The 19,451-nt window shown below is 48.9% G+C and overlaps 1 protein-coding gene across 1 annotated transcript; it reads left to right on the plus strand.

The window, feature by feature from the left end:
- Nucleotides 1-5,196: 5,196 nt before the first annotated feature.
- Nucleotides 5,197-19,037, plus strand: PARP3 (poly(ADP-ribose) polymerase family member 3). Its single transcript, XM_040406885.1, has 11 exons — nucleotides 5,197-5,358; nucleotides 7,722-7,947; nucleotides 8,468-8,602; nucleotides 8,937-9,134; nucleotides 10,198-10,324; nucleotides 11,616-11,839; nucleotides 12,094-12,246; nucleotides 12,644-12,730; nucleotides 13,422-13,599; nucleotides 14,483-14,629; nucleotides 18,730-19,037. The coding sequence occupies exons 2-11, from the start codon at nucleotides 7,723-7,725 to the stop codon at nucleotides 18,897-18,899; spliced, it is 1,644 nt and encodes a 547-aa protein (XP_040262819.1). The 5' UTR covers nucleotides 5,197-5,358; nucleotide 7,722; the 3' UTR covers nucleotides 18,900-19,037.
- The last annotated feature ends 414 nt before the right edge of the window (nucleotides 19,038-19,451 follow it).

The raw sequence follows: 19,451 nt of genomic DNA on the forward strand, positions 1-19,451 counted from the left end.
CCTTGAAGTTCTTGATGATCCTATAAATTGTTGATTGAGGTGCAATCTTAGTAGCCACAATATCCTTGCCTGTGAAGCCATTTTTATGCAGCGCAATGATGGCTGCACGCGTTTCTTTGCAGGTCACCATGGTTAACAATGGAAGAACAATGATTTCAAGCATCACCCTCCTTTTAACATGTCAAGTCTGCCATTTTAACCCAATCAGCCTGACATAATGATCTCCAGCCTTGTGCTCGTCAGCATTCTCACCTGAGTTAACAAGTCGATTACTGAAATGATCTTAGCAGGTCCTTTAATGACAGCAATGAAATGCAGTGGAAAGTTTTTTTTGGAATTAAGTTAATTTTCATGGCAAAGAAGGACTATGCAATTCATCTGATCACTCTTCATAACATTCTGGAGTAGATGCAAATTGCTATTATAAAAACTTAAGCAGCAACTTTTCCAATTTCCAATATTTATGTAATTCTCAAAACTTTTGGCCACGACTGTACAGAGATTAGGTGGCAGGTGCCATTGGGCCAGGTCCAATCCTGGCAACTGCCAAGTGCTCTGGATTGACAACGGCCACCCTTCTGCCACCGCGCAGGGAGCATACTGTGCATGCGCCATTGAGTTTTCACACATTTATGGACAGTATTTCGGTGAGGAGAGGGGTGATGCTGGGGAGGTCGATAGACCCTACCGGGGTCACTAACCATTCTGTGTACAGCTGAGACCTGGGCTTCCTACCCAGGCTACTTACCCCTCACAATAGTGGCCCACATACTGCCTGACAACCAGAGCTGTCCCACTGGATGGTGGGAGTCAGAGTAGACTGGGAACCTAAAGTGGAAAAAAAAAAAGCTGAATGTGGCCCCTATGTTGTACGGGCCCAAATTGACAGAAGGTGGGGCAGCACAGATAGGCAGGGACATCAATAGACGGGGTCTTAAGTACCTCAGTGTGTCACAAAATACCGCCCAGAGGAACCAAATACCACAGTGCAGTACAAAATACCCTTTGTGGGTGGCGATGATGCCGCTTATTTCGGGAGGGCACCAGATGCTCCGAGCCTTCATTAATACTGAGAGCTCAGATGTCAAATCCCCAGGACAATAGTAGGTATAGAATTGGGATAGTAATAGGCCCAAATAAAGGTGTCCAGAGGAGAGCGCGCTGCTTCTACCAGTCCAATGTGTGACGCTTTAACGGAGTCACTCACCCTGTCCCCTCTCTGGTCTGAGTGATGGTCTAACTGAGAGAGTAGGGGTTGTCCCATCTTGGCTGTCTGCCATAATAAATAACCAAAGAGGAAGTTAAAGAGACAGGACTGGGAAGTAGAATTCAGGGAGTGACTTCAAAACTAAAATATCCACAAAGCCACCCAGAACATTGCCTAGAATAGTCACATTAGGGCTGCGAATGTGGGAGAAAACATTCTGATGGACGTGAAGGCTGGATAAAACCAAAGACGCCGCCATGCCAAAAGCAGAGAGAAATAAACCGCACGCTGACCAACACATTCTCTTTCTACCTCTGCTGCATTTAGCGGTGGACCAGTGGGCCTCAAGTTGATTCACGCTGAGCAGAAATGATGGCCGCCAACGATGTTGGAGACGTCATGGAGAGCGCTCTGCATCAGCCACTGTGGTCACCAGATGAGCCTTTGGTGGTGGCGGTGTCACAGTGTGGGCAGGTGGGTCCCGTCAGTACAGAACTGCCCTACACTGTGAATGGTCCAGTGACAGCCCAGACTACCTGAAGAACATGAATCCAGTCATTGTGCTTCTGCAGGAACAACACAGGCCTAAGGTCATCTTCATGGAGGACAATGCTCCAGCTCATCAAGGTCCATCATTAGGGAGCGGCTGCTGGAGACTGGGGGACCTCACATGGAGCGGCTGCCGGAGACTTTGGGACCTCACATTGAGTGGCCTGTACTTTCTCCAGACCTCAATCTTATAAAAAAACCTATGGGATCAGCTGAGTCGCCGTGTAGAGGCGCGTAACTCTGTACTCCAGAACCTGAATGACCTGAGGGCCGCCCTTCAAGAAGAGTGGGATGCCTCAGCAGACAATAAGACGACTTGTGAACAGCAGGAGACGTCGTTGTCAAGCTGGAATTGATCTTCTCGTGTAGCTATGACACAGCCTTCCACCAGCGGGCAATCTCTAACAAACGAGTTCCTCCTGTGGATTACAAAATTGCGCCGCACATAGTGAAGTTCCACCAATCTTTATCTCTTAGATGCTTTTTAATATACTCACAAGAGTCACAAAAATTCAGGCATTGAGTATATTAAAAAGCATCTAAGAGATAAAGATCCGTGGAACTTCACTATGTGCGATTTAGGTAACGCAGGTCTATGATCATGCGCCAATCACACAATGGCTTCGGGACTAGAAAACGGGGGAGTATACTCCCAGCCCTTGTTCGCGAGGAGGAACTTCCTCTAGGGCCATCTTTTGAACATAAAGGAGGACAGAATCCTCTAAGATAGACTGTTTGGTCTGGTTTAGGGTTCTGGTTAAAACAAACTTCTCTTGGGGAGGGGACAGAAAATCTATTTTGTACCCCCACATAATTATTTCTATGACCCACTGGTCCGGAATATTTTGCAGCCAGGCCTGCTGAAACAAACTTAGGCGACCTCCAACCGGAGGGGAACTGAAATTCTGAGCATCGCACAGACCATTTGGAGAGGATGGGGGAGGGTAAGCGGGAGAGTCATAGCTCTGCTTTACGGTCCTTTCCACGACCGTGACCCCATCCGCGTCTGGACGACTCCTGACCTCTCTGAGACCTTGAGGGGGCCCTGGGTTCTAGAACTTCTGGGCCTACTTCGGCCCCAAAAGGATTGTTGGGGGAGGGACTTCCCCTTTTTATCCGCCCGGCTCTCCATTAACTTATCTAATTCTGAACCAAAGAGTCTTCCTGGTTCATATGGTAAGCCCCACAGATTGAATTTAGAGGCGTTATCGGCAACCCAGGGACACAACCATAGGGGCCGCCGACTGGCGGAAGAGAGAGCCATGCCTTTGACTGGTCTAGTATGTCAGTTCTGGAGACTCCAGATTCCAGGTCCGACGGAATTCTGAGAACGCGGGAGCGAACAAACTCCGCGACTTCTGAGGAAGCAACTGCAACTGAAGCAAAGGCTGCAGCTGCGGAATAGCTGCGCCTCAGAGTGCACTCGGCCCTCCGATCTAATGGATCCTGAAGGTTGCTCCCGTCATCAGAAGGAACTAAGGTCCTCTTAGACAACTTGGAGTTAGCTATATCGACCTTCGGAGGCGGCATCCACAGTTCTGATTCCGACTCCTGGAGAGGAAACATCAGTTTAAATCTCTTCGTGAGAACCGGACCTTCTTCAGGATGCTTCCATTCAGTTAACATAAGCTTTTTTAAATCTTTATCCACTTTAAAGGCCCTTGGTCTCCTAGAGGTGGACGGTGGAGCTCAACATCATGATCCCTTGATCGGATGGAGCGTAGAAGTCTTTGCGTCTTCTCCGCAGGAAAAAGATAAGTGGCATCATCTTCATCAGAAGAGGAGGAGGAACGGTCTTCAACCGAAATTATGTCTTCAGCCATAGGTGCAGGACCTGGCGATGAAGCTCTGGGCCTCTTAGAAGAAAGGGCGCTCCTGATCTCCATAATGGAATTACCCATGAATTCCTTCATCCAGCCGAACATGTCACTCATCGCGGGCTGCGTCGGAGGAGGACGGCATAAAGGACACCATTCATAGGAGTGCGGCATCGGCATCTCGCAGTTGGCACAAGTTAGGTGCTTCTGTTTATGGGAGGATTTCCCATGCTGGTCGCCATTGGGAGACGCCATCTGCAAAACAACTTGGAGAGTAGTTTAGAATGGACTCACTGCAGAGAGGGAGAGTCTGGGGTCTGCTGAGCTTTTATAGCTGACAGCCCCTCCCCCTAGCGTAGCTCCGCTACGCTCGGGTGTTTTCACGCTGTTTTTACCACTTCGGCCCCAACAAATTTACTTACTTGTACGGACGGACTGCCGGTGGCGCATGCCTCCAGTGATGGCCAGTTCGCCCGCGAACATATGCGGGCTGCCATCTTTTTTCACAAGTCTGTAAGCCCTTACCTGTGCCTGTGCGCGAGCCAGTCTGAAAACAAGTGCGGTCAGCGGGGGCCTTCATCGGGCTGTTCTCGGAACTGCCTGCTCCCGGTGACCGCATTTGTTTTCAGACCGGCTCGCGGCGCAGGTAAGGGCTTACCTGTGCCTCGCCGGACTTGTGAAAAAAGATGTCAGCCCGCATTATGTTCGCGGGCGAACAATGCGAACTGGCCATCACTGCACGCCTCATCCATCATAAATTAGGCCAATCATCCGGCAGCGCAGGCAGGAAAAGGGAAAATAAAGAACGGTGTAAAAAGTCAGGGACATTTATAAAGAATGGCGATTTAGACGCCGGTCTTAATCCCTCTGTGCTGCTTGTCGATGCGCCAACATTATGTAGAGGCGCAGCTCGCTTGCTGGCGTGGTTTAAGGCCATTTTCCACGCCATAAACTGGCATGGAAAATGATGAATGAGACGGACCCACTCTCTTTCCCGCCCACGCCACGTCCCCTTTTTCCACCACTTCACAAAAGTGGCGTGAACGGGGTAAAGTCACAGATTTTGTCGCAAAACATCTTTGCATCAAAATCTGGGACCTAAACTGGGCAAAACTCAGCGTATAACACATACTAAATGACCCCCACAGTTGTCCTTGCGCCCGTGTCGGCACACACGTGGTGTGATTTATGTGGCTCATCTTTAAACCTAACACTTTTGTCTAGAAATGCGGCCCCCAGTTTTCTGCCCCCCCTCCCCCCTTCCTTCCTGGAGGGGTTTTGGGACTTTTATGTCGATTCATAAATCTAGAGTGAAACTCCTTTCCGTAGTTGACCCCAACTACTTTCCATCTCCTTTTCAAAGCTGTTATAAGTGGTGCAAAAATATAAGAAATCACGACCATTGTGCACACGTGACCTCGAAAAGCTGCAGAAGTCCTGATTTGTGACTTTCTGGAGCGCAGCACATTCCGCCCGGAGAGAAGCTGCAGAACCTTTCTTATATAGGGGTCAAGGGGAAGTGGTATGAAGCCAGAAGCCCCTTTAACCCCCTCCCCTCGTGACTCCATTTCCATTGTATGTGGCCCTGTAACTGTGCGTCTCCCAGTAGGTGGAGAGCGGGCTCGGGGAGATGACAGCGCGGGGAGGAGGAGGAGGAGGAGGAGCAGGAGCAGGAGGAGCAGGAGGAGCAGTGCTGGAGAAGGCCAGGCTTGCTCTGACTTGCCCAGCTGATTGCAGTCGCTGCTGCAGGCCAGGAGTGTGAAGAGTCCCTTCACCTGTCAGCAGGTAAGTGAACCTGTGGATACAGTGTATAAGAGGAGTCACAGCAGAGCAGCTTCTCACTGCAGATACTTATCTACCTCAAACTTTTCCAAGCAGCGTGGAACTACAAGTCCCAGCCTGCCCTGCCAGATCTATGTGATCAGGGGTGCAGAGGAAGGTTGCCCATACTGGTCATGATGACAGGAGAGGTAGGCAGGTCATCCTGGGACTTGTAGTTCTAGGGGCTGAGGACCCCCGTTATTCCGGCAGGAGCCTCCAGAGCAGTGGTATAGGGGCTCCCTCCATCACTGGGGGGGGGGGGGGGGTGCTGTGCACGTGGCCTGAGGTTTCCGGTTAATTTGGGAATTTCCCCGGTTCAGATTCTGGTCAAATGACTCATCACAGCTGAAGATTATGGAGCAGATGTCTCATTCCTCTGACCGCTCGCTCCACTGTCACGTATGGCTAAAGTCAGATCTATGACCGGCCCTTTAAGACCGCGATAAATGTGGTTTGACGGTAGCAGTTTATCCGTCAGTAAGCGGCTTTACAAAAGTCGCACGTCTTTACGGAAAAGTCACATGTTCCAATAAAAAGTCGCATAAGATAAGCATGGTCCTCACTGGAGTGAAATTGCTCTTTTTTTTTTTGCGACTTTTTAAATAGTCGCAATAGTAAATCTGTCTAGAGAATTATTTACATAAGAAAACACGCCCACTTTCAGAAAACTGGCGAGCATAGCGCAGAGCAGAAAAAAGTCACAAATTTTTGCGCAGTTTTAGCGATTGCGCAAAAATTTGAGACTTTTTCACTGCATTATTCTGACTTGAGCTAATGGTAAATCTGTCCCTATGTCTGCGATCAGTGTACTACGGGTACTGAGGGGCGGGCAGGACGGTGCCCACCACATCCGTACAGGTGGCGTCAGCAGGAAGTGGCTGCGGACTGAGCCCAGTATATTAGTATGCCGCCATATAGCTGCAGGTAGTAAGGCCTCGCCTTCCTCACAAGCACGCCGGGAGGTATATAGACTCCTACAGGCAGGTGTCATCATGGCTGCGGACAAAGGTTTCAGGTATGTCGCCCGCAGCGCTGACAGGTGAGCTGGGAGTGACAGGTGTGTTGGTGGCAACAGGTGCAGCGTGGGGGCTGTGCGGGGGAGGGAGCCACAGTCTCTTCCCAGGAGAGGACTCCTTATCTGGGGCTGGGGTTGCCTTTGGACCCCTAGGCCTGCACATCTGGAGGCTCCAGGGTCCTAGTGCCGTCAGCTTCGTACCCTACTGCAATGAATGGCGTGATGCGGGGCTGCAGACAGGACACCATTCATTAGTAGAACGATTCCATCACTGTACAGCCTGCCACCTCCTCGCCAGTTTTGCACATTTGGGGGCATCATTTTATGGATCGAGGCAGCAAGCTAGGGTGCGCTCACACGCAACTGAAAATCCGCGCCATTCATGTGAATGTGCAGCACACGGGTTTCTGCAGGCCCCAGCCAGGTGAGCGCACACTAACCGCGCAGGAGGAGCAGATTTCAGCGAATTAGGCCTCGTGCACACGACCATAGTTCTGGTCCGAGCCGCAGTTTTTGCGGCTCGGGTGTGGACCAATTCACTTCAATGGGGCCGCAAAAGATGCGGACAGCACTCCGTGTGCTGTCCGCATCTGTTGCTCCGCAAAGAAAATATAACATGTCCTATTCTTGTCCGTTTTGCGGACAACAATAGGCATTTCTACAATGGGCCGCAAATTGCGGAAGGCACACGGACGGCTTCCGTTTTTTGCGGATCCGCAAAAAACGGAACGGTCATGTGCATGTAGCCGAAGGCCTCTTTCACACTACCGTTTTTTGTTTCCGTTTTGCAGGCCGTTTTTTGCGTTCCGTATACGGAACCATTCATTTCAATGGGTCCGCAAAAAAAAAAAGAATGTACTCCGTATGCATTCCGTTTCCGTATTTCCGTTTTTCTGTTCCGTTGAAAGATAGAACATGTCCTATATTTGGCCGCAAATCACATTCCGTGGCTCCATTAAAGTCAATGGGTCCGCAAAATAAACGGAATGCATACGGAAATGCATCCGTATGTCTTCCGTATCTGTTCCGTTTTTTGCGGAACCATCTATTGAAAATGTTATGCCCAGCCCAATTTGTTCTATGTAATTACTGTATATGCCATATGGAAAAACGGAACCGAAACGGAAACACAACGGAAACAAAAAAACGGAACAACGGATCCGTGAAAAACATACCACAAAACACTGAAATAGCAATACGGTCGTGTGAAAGAGGCCTTAAAGGGATGGTGAAGTCCCTTGAAATGTTTTGACAAAACTTTAAAATGCTATAAAATAATTAATAATCTATGGAATATAATCTGCGGTCACAGGATGGCTCCAAAGAGAAAGGCGGCGGCGGCGGCTCGGGCCAAGGGCTCCAGCAAGGGGAAGCGAGCCAAGGTGAAGGAGGAGATCAAGGAGGAGGCGCAGGAAGAGGCCATTGAGGCTCCAGACCGTTTCCGAAGCGCTGTCCAGGCCCTTAAAGCTGCGGCAGGGAAGAAGAGAAAGGTGAAGATAGACTCGGCCTGCTCGCTGAGCGGACAGTCCAACTACGAGGTGGGTAATGGACAGTGGCCTATCGTCCTGTGCATCGTGGCTGGATGCAGGGAAGAGCGCACAATATAATGATATATATAAAGTGCAAGAAGTGGAGGCTGGCCTTACAAGGTTGTGCTACGGACAGGCACTACCCGTACTGAAAGCTTGTAAGAATAGGACGTATCGACACGGGGCGTGCTGCTGCCGCCGCCGGGAACGTCTCCTTTGGTTAGAGGTGCCCAATCCCACAAGGAGATATTCAGGTAGAGGTTTCAAAGAAGCCTGCCCAAAAGATTCTAACCCTGATGAAGGGGCCTCGGTTCCCCCAAAACGCGTTGTTCTAGAAGAATCTTCAGAACTGCCGGGTCTGAGGCTTTTTTGGAACCTCTACCTATAGTCCTGCACGTGGCCATGTCTGTAGCGTGGCGGAGGTGACAACCCGAGTATGGAGGAGGGGGTAGAGATGTGGGGGTACAGAGAAGGCTCCAGGACCCCGTGGGCTCTGCTCTACCGCCACTTACTGTCTTCATGTTGTCAGGTCTACGAGGATTATGACTGTATGCTAAACCAGACCAACATCGGAAACAACAACAACAAGTTCTACATCATCCAGCTCATTCACAGCCCCGACAGAAAGAACACCTACTACTGCTGGAACCGCTGGGGCCGGGTGGTAAGAGCACAAAGCGCTTCGGAGCTGCATTTATAATTCTGCCGGTTACTGTTAGCGCTCACGATGCAGGTCTTCACATATCAGACATTTCCCCTTCTGCACCTTATACTGTCTGCAGTCACATATTGTAGTCTTCTCCAGGCTCCTCCACAGCTGCATTTATAATTCTGCTCTCAGGATGCAGGTCTGCTCGCTTTCTGCAGTGGGGACAAGCATCCTGATAATAGCTGGAATGGTCTGTATCACACACAACCCCCTTCCTTGGGGCTATAAGCCTTTCCTGTAACGAGCCTCCTCCTCCACTGAGTGGCGCTCTCTGATTTCTGCTCTGCAGGGGGAGGGGGGTCAGAGCAAGTTAAGCAGTTTGGATGGTCTGGATTCTGCCAAGAAAGACTTTGAGAAGAAGTTTAAAGATAAAACCAAGAACAACTGGTCGGACAGAGAGAACTTCACTCCACATGCCGGAAAGTACACGATGATTGAGGTAGAGCACGACGACGATGAAGAAGAGACCGGCGAGGCCGTGGTCAAGGTGAGCGACGAAGCTCCATTCAGGAGTAGAGCGTCCTGTTCCAGCGCCATGAAACGCAAGCTTTCCTTTAACACATTAACAGCTGGAAGACGTCCTCCTGCTGACGCATTTCGTGTATAGCGTGTCAGTTATGAGTAAGAGCCATACGCGAGAAATGCGCCAGCAGGAGGACGTCTTTAATATGTCAAATGGAGGGTAAAATGGCGCTGGAACACACATGCCGTTTGGAAGTTTATTGCTGCCATAGGCGACATTCACACGAAAGTCACACAAATTGAAGATTATTCACGTAGCCGTTTTTTTTAACAGTCGGTGAATGGCAGCCGTCAAAAAATAGGACATGTCCCGTTTTTGGCCATTTTTAACGGCCGTTTAGACAGGAGTGGACCTGTCCAGCAGCCATTAAAAACGGCGCGCTAGTGCAAAATGGCCCTTTAGGGGTTAAAAAAATGTAGCCACTTCAGGCCCTTGCATGCGCTGAGGCAGTCGCTCCTCACCTGGGCCCCAAGTGTGATGACATCACCAGCAATCCAAAAAAGCACATAGGGGCCCCCATGGGGGACATTATTACTGCCGGGGGCCACTAAGGGGGTTGGGATTTTATAAAAAAAAAAAGCCTATGAAAATCAGCCATTACAAAACGTCCGGGTGACCAGTGTGAACGTGTCCTTGGGGTCCAGCTACACGGTGACATTTCTCGCAGCAATGTGATGATGGTGGCGCAATGTGACATGCCGCTGCTCCCGCCAATTATTATTTATTTTTTGCTTTTCTTTTGCATTTTTTTGCAACTATCAGATTGCAGTCACATTGAGACACCATTGACTATCGCTATAAAGAATGTCTGAAGACGCATGGCGGCGTGCAGCTGGACCCTTACAGTTCCTGGCCTCTGGGGGCGCTCTGCTGCTCTCCCTGGTGTGGGTAGAAATGATAGCAGTCCGTGCCCATCCCCCGCCTGGAGACTTTTGAGATCTTCCCTCTCTGTTCTCCTTAGCTGTGAGCCAATCGGAAGCGATCAGATGATGAATATTCATGAGCACCTGCCGCTTATCTCCCACAGGTGGACACCGTGGACGGAGTGTGTAAGAAGGTCCGGCCCTGCTCTCTGGACAAACCCACCCAAGACCTGGTGTCCCTGATATTCAGCAGTGATATGTTTAAGGACGCCATGCAGACCATGAACCTAGGTATCAGTATAGCGCCGCGCATTTACACCGCCGGATCGTTAGCAGTAATCTAATGTAAAAGGCCCCTGAGGCCTAACACTGTGAATTCCTATATTTGGGCCGGCTCCTCGGGGGCCGCAGTCTGCTGTATCGGGTACCCAGGCCCTCCACGTGGTCTCGGCCACGGACTATAAACCGCTTCCTGTCTACGTTGCTGCTGTGCCATTTTGTGGCAACAAAAGTAACATTGCAGATTTACATTCAAAGCAGAGGATTCGGGCTGCAGTGTACAGCACGGCACAATATACATACCCGTGACCTACAGGTATAGAAGTCATCACTTTATACGTGGGAGAAGGGCGAGTGTGCGACTCAATGTAGACCCCTTACACACACACAGTGAGGAGTGCACCCCCTTACACACACACAGTGATGAGTGCACCCCCTTACACACACACAGGGAGGAGTGCACCCCCTTACACACACACAGGGAGGAGTGCACCCCCTTACACACACACAGGGAGGAGTGCACCCCCTTACACACACACAGTGAGGAGTGCACCCCCTTACACACACACAGTGATGAGTGCACCCCCTTACACACACACAGGGAGGAGTGCACCCCCTTACACACACACAGTGATGAGTGCACCCCCCTACACACACACAGGGAGGAGTGCACCCCCTTACACACACACACAGTGATGAGTGCACCCCCTTACACACACACACAGTGAGGAGTGCACCCCCTTACACCTGCAGTGAGGAGTGCACCCCCTTACACCTGCAGTGATGAGTGCACCCCCTTACACCTGCAGTGATGAGTGCACCCCCTTACACCTGCAGTGATGAGTGCACCCCCTTACACCTGCAGTGATGAGTGCACCCCCTTACACCTGCAGTGATGAGCGCACCCCCTGCTGCAGTGATGAGCGCACCCCCTGCTGCAGTGATGAGCGCACCCCCTGCTGCAGTGATGAGCGCACCCCCTGCTGCAGTGATGAGCGCACCCCCTGCTGCAGTGATGAGCGCACCCCCTGCTGCAGTGATGAGTGCACCCCCTTACACCTGCAGTGATGAGCGCACCCCCTGCTGCAGTGATGAGCGCACCCCCTGCTGCAGTGATGAGCGCACCCCCTGCTGCAGTGATGAGCGCACCCCCTGCTGCAGTGATGAGTGCACCCCCTGCTGCAGTGATGAGTGCACCCCCTGCTGCAGTGATGAGCGCACCCCCTGCTGCAGTGATGAGTGCACCCCCTGCTGCAGTGATGAGTGCACTCTTACACCTGCTGTAATGATCTTTGTCTTTCAGATATAAAGAAGATGCCATTGGGGAAGTTGAGTAAAGCGCAGATAGCGAAGGGCTTCGATGCTTTAGAAGAACTGCAGGCCGCGCTGGACAGGAAGGCGAACAAGAGTCGGCTCAGCGAGTTGTCTTCGCGCTTCTACACCATCATCCCCCACAACTTTGGACGCCTGACGCCCCCCGTCATCGACAGCCTGGAGGTCTTACAAGCCAAGAAGGACATGCTACTGGTACCAAGCATCATTATCACCCTGAGCCCTATGCCGCCACAGCCATAGTGGGGGGGCCGCTCTGTATACTGTGGCCCCTGTGCTAACAGAGGGGGGCCCCCTTAGACACCGTTCTATGACCTCCCTGTACTGTAGTGGGTTAATGGCCCCACGCCAGTGATGAGGGGGCATCGCCCTGATTCTTTATGCTCCCCTTATCTCGGGGTGAGGTGCGGAGCGCCGCCTTATCTCTTCCCTCTGCTTCCTTCCATCAGGTCCTTGCAGACATTGAGCTGGCGCAGACCCTCCAAGCAGACAAAGTTAAGCAGGAGGTGGACCTGGCCGAGGTCCCCCACCCCCTGGACATCGACTACCAGCTCCTCAAGTGTGAGCTCAGCCTCCTGGAGCCAAAGTCTGAAGAACACAAGGTGAGACTGAGCCCCAGCTATGATCGCATCTCCTCCCTAATGGCTAATACCTAGCAACCAGTGCTGCAGTGTAAAGCATAGGGATCATCACATGGAAATGGACAGAGCAGCTAAAGTCACTTATTATAGGTTTGTTCTAATGGAGCAGTGCTGCACTGTAAAGCAGGAGTTGGATTTGAGACTCCAAAAGACAATGCAGCTAAGCTGAAGTCACTGATCATAGCTTTGTCCTAATAGAGCAGAGCTGCAGTGTAAAGCAGAAGCACAAACTTATTACCCAAAGGAATTGACATCTTTGTCATCAGATGTTTCATTCATATGTATAGCGCCATGGAATGAATGGCACTTTTATAATTAATAATAATAATCTCAGGATCACCTTTAATGTCTGTTCCAGATCATCGACACCTATGTAAAGTGCACAGGACCCACCTACCGTCCGCTGAAAATCCTGAATGCCTGGCGTGTAGACCGAGAGGGCGAGGTCAGTCATAGAACACCGTGTCCTGTGCTGTGGAGAATGCGCCAATCCAATTCCCCCCCCCCCCCCCTCGCTGTGACTGCGCTTGACCCCTATAGGACCCCAGGTGTGTGGGGTGGGACACGATTCATCTAGACACAGACTCCTATAGAAAACAGTGGAGCGCGGTGAACCGTGATAATTCTCACTCCTTCGGGGCTGGGCTGATATGGATGGTAGATGTGTGTATGGCGCTATATGGCGGCATCTCCGCTGGAGTCACATGTGAATTACTTTCAGCTTTTACTATATGTCACCTAATCCTACAAAATGAACAGAAACCCTATAACAAAAAAATTGTACTGACGGTGCAGAGCATAAATCAGCCACTAGGTGGCAGTATATCCATAGTGATAAGTCAGAGCAGCTGGACGCCTTGTATTCTCTGGAAGACATTTCGCTGCCCGTCTGCCTTCTCAACTAGAATGACTTGTAAAAGAAATCTCCAGCATTAAATACTGATGTAGAAGTCATTCTAATTGAGAAAGCCAGGCGGATGACCAGCAAACCGTCTTCAAGAGAAAATACCATGACCTGGGTGAGTAACAACCTTGGCGACCACTAGGGGGCAGCGATGACACATTGTACTGCTCTATGTTCAGATATTATGTAACTGTTCAGCTGTGACCTCTGACCTCTGTGTCTCCTGCCCCAGGAAGAACGACTCAGCGCCCATAAGGACATTGATAACCGCCGCTTGCTGTGGCATGGCACCAACGTGGCCGTGGTGGCTGCTATTTTGAAAAGTGGCCTGCGCATAATGCCGCACTCAGGGGGACGTGTGGGCAGAGGGATATATTTTGCTTCTGAGAACAGCAAATCTGCCGGATACGGTAAGGGCAACAAAAATCCTAAAACATCACAATCCTAAAAAATAAAAATAAAAAAGTTTAAAATATTAGATAAAGTCAACATTTATCACCTCCCCACAGGACCCCCATCATTCACTAGTACGAGGATCCCAAGCCCCCCTTTGGAAAATGAAACAGATGAGGGCAGGGCTCCGATTACTGGTGCTGAGTGTGGCACAATGGACAGACATACAACACTGCCCCCTATGTGCCAAAATATAATACTGCCCTCTATGTACACAGATGTAACATTGCCCCTATGTGCAAATACATACCACCCCCTATGTGCAAAATATAATACTGCCCCTATGTACATAGTATATTACTGTTCCCTATGTAAATGTATATATATATTTATTTAACAGAAAAAATGGCCATCAGATCTCCCTACCCCCACACTGCGCAGGCGCGGAGATCGGATAGATGTCCTGTAGTTAGCCGCGCTTGCGCACTGGGCCGTCATTTTTCCCTACTCTAAGGCTGGTGAGGCTCTCCGGCGCATGCGCAGTGTCCCGGGGTCCAGCTGAACTCCGCTGTGAGATTTCCCTAAACCGTCGTTTTGCGCACGCCTCCTCAAGTCATTTCCGGTGCGACCGGAAGTTACGAGGTAGGGAAATCTCACGAAGTAGGGTAATGTAACGTTACAGCGGCAGTGGATCCACCGCCAGTGCAGGGGCTTATTAAGACCAGCGTCTAAAACTCTGGTCTTAATAAATGACCCCCCAACATATTTATACTGCCCCTATGTGCATAATGATATTACCCCAAGTACAAAGTATACTACTGCCCCTACATACCAGAATATCCTTACTCCCCGCTATCTTCTGCACCTCGCCCCTGTACAGATGTTTTCTTCTCTCTGCAGTCGGCAGCACCACCAGTGGTATTGGAATCATGTTCTTGAATGAAGTGGCTTTAGGGACGGAGCATCACATCACACAGGATAACCCCTCTTTGAAAACTGCTCCGAAGGGCTATGACAGCGTGGTGGCGCGCGGAACCACCGAGCCAGGTGCGGCACTCATAGGACGCTTATTATCCACTAATGCATCCACATAATCTGCCCACAGGCACTGTCTTACTCCAGAGCTGCTGTTATAAGTCTGAAGCTTCAGAGCTGAAATCTCTGAGCATGTCCTACTTATTCAGCCTGCCCTGGTGAATTACATTCTGAGGGGTATTAACTTTACACCAGGCTGTACACAGGAATCTGCTGTAGGGAAAAATAACTCCACACAAACCGCGCTATAGTAACTCAGCTAAGCAGCTGGGGCTGAGCTTGTTCACTGTTTCCTCTCACAACCAGAAGAATAGAGAGTGCAGCTCTGGAGTATAATACAGGATGTAACTCCGGATCAGTACAGGATAAGTAATGTGTGTACACAGTGACTGCACCAGCAGAATAGTGAGTGCAGCTCTGGAGTATAATACAGGATGTAACTCAGGATCAGTACAGGATAAGTAATGTATGTACACAGTGACTCCACCAGCAGAATAGTGAGTGCAGCTCTGGAGTATAATACAGGATGTAACTCAGGATCAGTACAGGATAAGTAATGTGTGTACACAGTGACTGCACCAGCAGATCAGTGAGTGCAGCTCTGGAGTATAATACAGGATGTAACTCAGGATCAGTACAGGATAAGTAATGTATGTACACAGTGACTGCACCAGCAGAATAGTGAGTGCAGCTCTGGAGTATAATACAGGATGTAACTCAGGATCAGTAATGTATGTGTACACAGTGACTGCACCAGCAGAATAGTGAGTGCAGCTCTGGAGTATAATAAAGGATGTAACTCAGGATCAGTACAGGATAAGTAATGTATGTACACAGTGACTGCACCAGCAGAATAGTGAGTGCAGCTCTGGAGTATAATACAGGATGTCACTCAGGATCAGTACAGGATAAGTAATGTATGTACACAGTGACTGCACCAGCAGGATAGTGAGTGCAGCTCTGGAGTATAATACAGGATGTAACTCAGGATCAGTACAGGATAAGTAATGTATGTACACAGTGACTGCACCAGCAGAATAGTGAGTGCAGCTCTGAAGTATAATACAGGATGTAACTCAGGATCAGTACAGGATAAGTAATGTATGTACACAGTGACTGCACCAGCAGAATAGTGAGTGCAGCTCTGACATTTTTGTAAATCTTTTCTTCTATCTTTTCCTGGGACAGCTCTGAAGTTCTTACCCTTTGATACAATGTACATTAGTCAGGGTGTCGGACATCTTTATGTAGAGGAATTATTATTTTCTTCAGATCCTCGGAAAGTTCTTGGCCATGAGGAGCTGAACGTCCAGTGACCAGTGTGAGAGCGATAACACCAAATGTACCGCACCTGCCCCATTCACACCTGAGACCTAGTAACACGTGGTTTAGACATTAATGGCGGTGTGTGGAGTTATTTTGAGGGCACGCCCAATTTACACTATTAAACAAGCCATATACTGACTACTTTACATTGTATCAAAGTGTCAGATCTTCAGTGTTGTCAGATGAAAAGATAGAAGAAAATATTAGCAAAAATGTCAGGGGTGCACTCACTATTGTGAGATACTGTATATAGGGGTGGACTCACTATTGTGAGATACTGTATATAGGGGTGCACTCACTATTGTGAGATACTGTATATAGGGGTGTACTCACTATTGTGAGATACTGTATATAGGGGTGCACTCACTATTGTGAGATACTGTATATTTGGGTGCACTCACTATTGTGAGATACTGTATATAGGGGTGCACTCACTATTGTGAGATACTGTATATAGGGGTGGACTCACTATTGTGAGATACTGTATATAGGGGTGCACTCACTATTGTGAGATACTGTATATAGGGGTGGACTCACTATTGTGAGATACTGTATATAGGGGTGCACTCACTATTGTGAGATACTGTATATAGGGGTGCACTCACTATTGTGAGATACTGTATATAGGGGTGGACTCACTATTGTGAGATACTGTATATAGGGGTGCACTCACTATTGGGAGATACTGTATATAGGGGTGGACTCACTATTGTGAGATACTGTATATAGGGGTGCACTCACTATTGTGAGATACTGTACATAGGGGTGCACTCACTATTGTGAGATACTGTATATAGGGGTGCACTCACTATTGTGAGATACTGTATATAGGGGTGCACTCACTATTGTGAGATACTGTATATAGGGGTGCACTCACTATTGTGAGATACTGTATATAGGGGTGCACTCACTATTGTGAGATACTGTATATTTGGGTGCACTCACTATTGTGAGATACTGTATATAGGGGTGGACTCACTATTGTGAGATACTGTATATAGGGGTGTACTCACTATTGTGAGATACTGTATATAGGGGTGGACTCACTATTGTGAGATACTGTACATAGGGGTGGACTCACTTGTGAGATACTGTATATAGGGGTGCACTCACTATTGGGAGATACTGTATATAGGGGTGCACTCACTATTGTGAGATACTGTATATAGGGGTGGACTCACTATTGAGATACTGTATATAGGGGTGCACTCACTATTGTGAGATACTGTATATTTGGGTGCACTCACTATTGTGAGATACTGTATATAGGGGTGGACTCACTATTGTGAGATACTGTATATAGGGGTGCACTCACTATTGTGAGATACTGTATATAGGGGTGCACTCACTATTGGGAGATACTGTATATAGGGGTGCACTCACTATTGGGAGATACTGTATATAGGGGTGGACTCACTATTGTGAGATACTGTATATTTGGGTGCACTCACTATTGTGAGATACTGTACATAGGGGTGCACTCACTATTGTGAGATACTGTATATAGGGGTGGACTCACTATTGTGAGATACTGTATATAGGGGTGCACTCACTATTGGGAGATACTGTATATAGGGGTGCACTCACTATTGTGAGATACTGTATATAGGGGTGCACTCACTATTGTGAGATACTGTATATAGGGGTGCACTCACTATTGTGAGATACTGTATATTTGGGTGCACTCACTATTGTGAGATACTGTATATAGGGGTGGACTCACTATTGTGAGATACTGTATATAGGGGTGCACTCACTATTGTGAGATACTGTATATAGGGGTGCACTCACTATTGGGAGATACTGTATATAGGGGTGCACTCACTATTGGGAGATACTGTATATAGGGGTGGACTCACTATTGTGAGATACTGTATATTTGGGTGCACTCACTATTGTGAGATACTGTACATAGGGGTGCACTCACTATTGTGAGATACTGTATATAGGGGTGCACTCACTATTGTGAGATACTGTATATAGGGGTGCACTCACTATTGGGAGATACTGTATATAGGGGTGCACTCACTATTGTGAGATACTGTATATAGGGGTGCACTCACTATTGGGAGATACTGTATATAGGGGTGGACTCACTATTGTGAGATACTGTATATAGGGGTGCACTCACTATTGTGAGATACTGTATATAGGGGTGCACTGACATGTGAGAGATACTGTATATAGGGGTGCACTCACTATTGGGAGATACTGTATATAGGGGTGCACTCACTATTGGGAGATACTGCATATAGGGGTGCACTCACTATTGGTAGATACTGTATATAGGGGTGCACTCACTATTGGTAGATACTGTATATAGGGGTGCACTCACTATTGGGAGATACTGCATATAGGGGTGCACTCACTATTGGTAGATACTGTATATAGGGGTGTACGCACTTCTGCCAGATACTGTATATAGGGGTGTACGCACTTCTGTGTGATACTGTATATAGGGGTGTACGCACTTCTGTGTGATACTGTATATAGGGGTGTACGCACTTCTGTCAGATACTGTATATAGGGGTGTACGCACTTCTGCCAGATACTGTATATAGGGGTGTACGCACTTCTGTGTGATACTGTATATAGGGGTGTACGCACTTCTGCCAGATACTGTATATAGGGGTGTACGCACTTTTGTCAGATACTTTTATGTGCACAATGAACATTTAAGCGTTTTTCTGGTAAACTCCTGGTCTCCACTTGGCGCCTCCTCTGGTCGCCTGATCGTGCTCTGCAGATTATCACTCCCTCCGATTTTATTTCGCCTCTGCCCACAGATCCCTCCCGGGACCGCGAGCTGACACTGGACGGCAGGAAGATTACTGTGCCCCAAGGAAAACCCATCAACGTGACAAAGTTCAAGGACTCGTACTTCTCCCAGAGCGAGTACCTGGTGTACAAGGAGAGCCAGGCCCGGCTGCGCTACCTCCTGTTACTGCAGTTCTAGGCTCAGCGCCTCCGAGCCCGCCGACTGTGGGAATAATGCAGAACGGACATTGGGGAGGCACGAGGCGAACTCTGCCTCCAACGTAAAGTCTAATCCTGGAGTTTATAGACACAAAATATAACATATTACATGAGATCACATTATACTACAGGAACATCTATTACTGCTGACAACCTGCCTGTATATCCTGTCTGAGAGGTAGTCACAGCCCCGCCCCCTGCTGATGACATCACTGATATAATGACATGTGATCAGACATGAGATCACACACCTTATACTACAGGAACATCTATTACTGCTGACAACCTGCCTGTATATCCTGTCTGAGAGGTAGTCACAGCCCCGCCCCCTGCTGATGACATCACTGATATAATGACATGTGATCAGACATGAGATCACACACCTTATACTACAGGAACATCTATTACTGCTGACAACCTGCCTGTATATCCTGTCTGAGAGGTAGTCACAGCCCCGCCCCCTGCTGATGACATCACTGATATACTGACCTGTCATCCACACCCCTTATACTACAGGAACATCTATCACTGC

This window comes from Bufo bufo, chromosome 9 (genome assembly GCF_905171765.1).
Source record: "Bufo bufo chromosome 9, aBufBuf1.1, whole genome shotgun sequence".
In the NCBI taxonomy this organism is placed as follows: domain Eukaryota; kingdom Metazoa; phylum Chordata; class Amphibia; order Anura; family Bufonidae; genus Bufo; species Bufo bufo.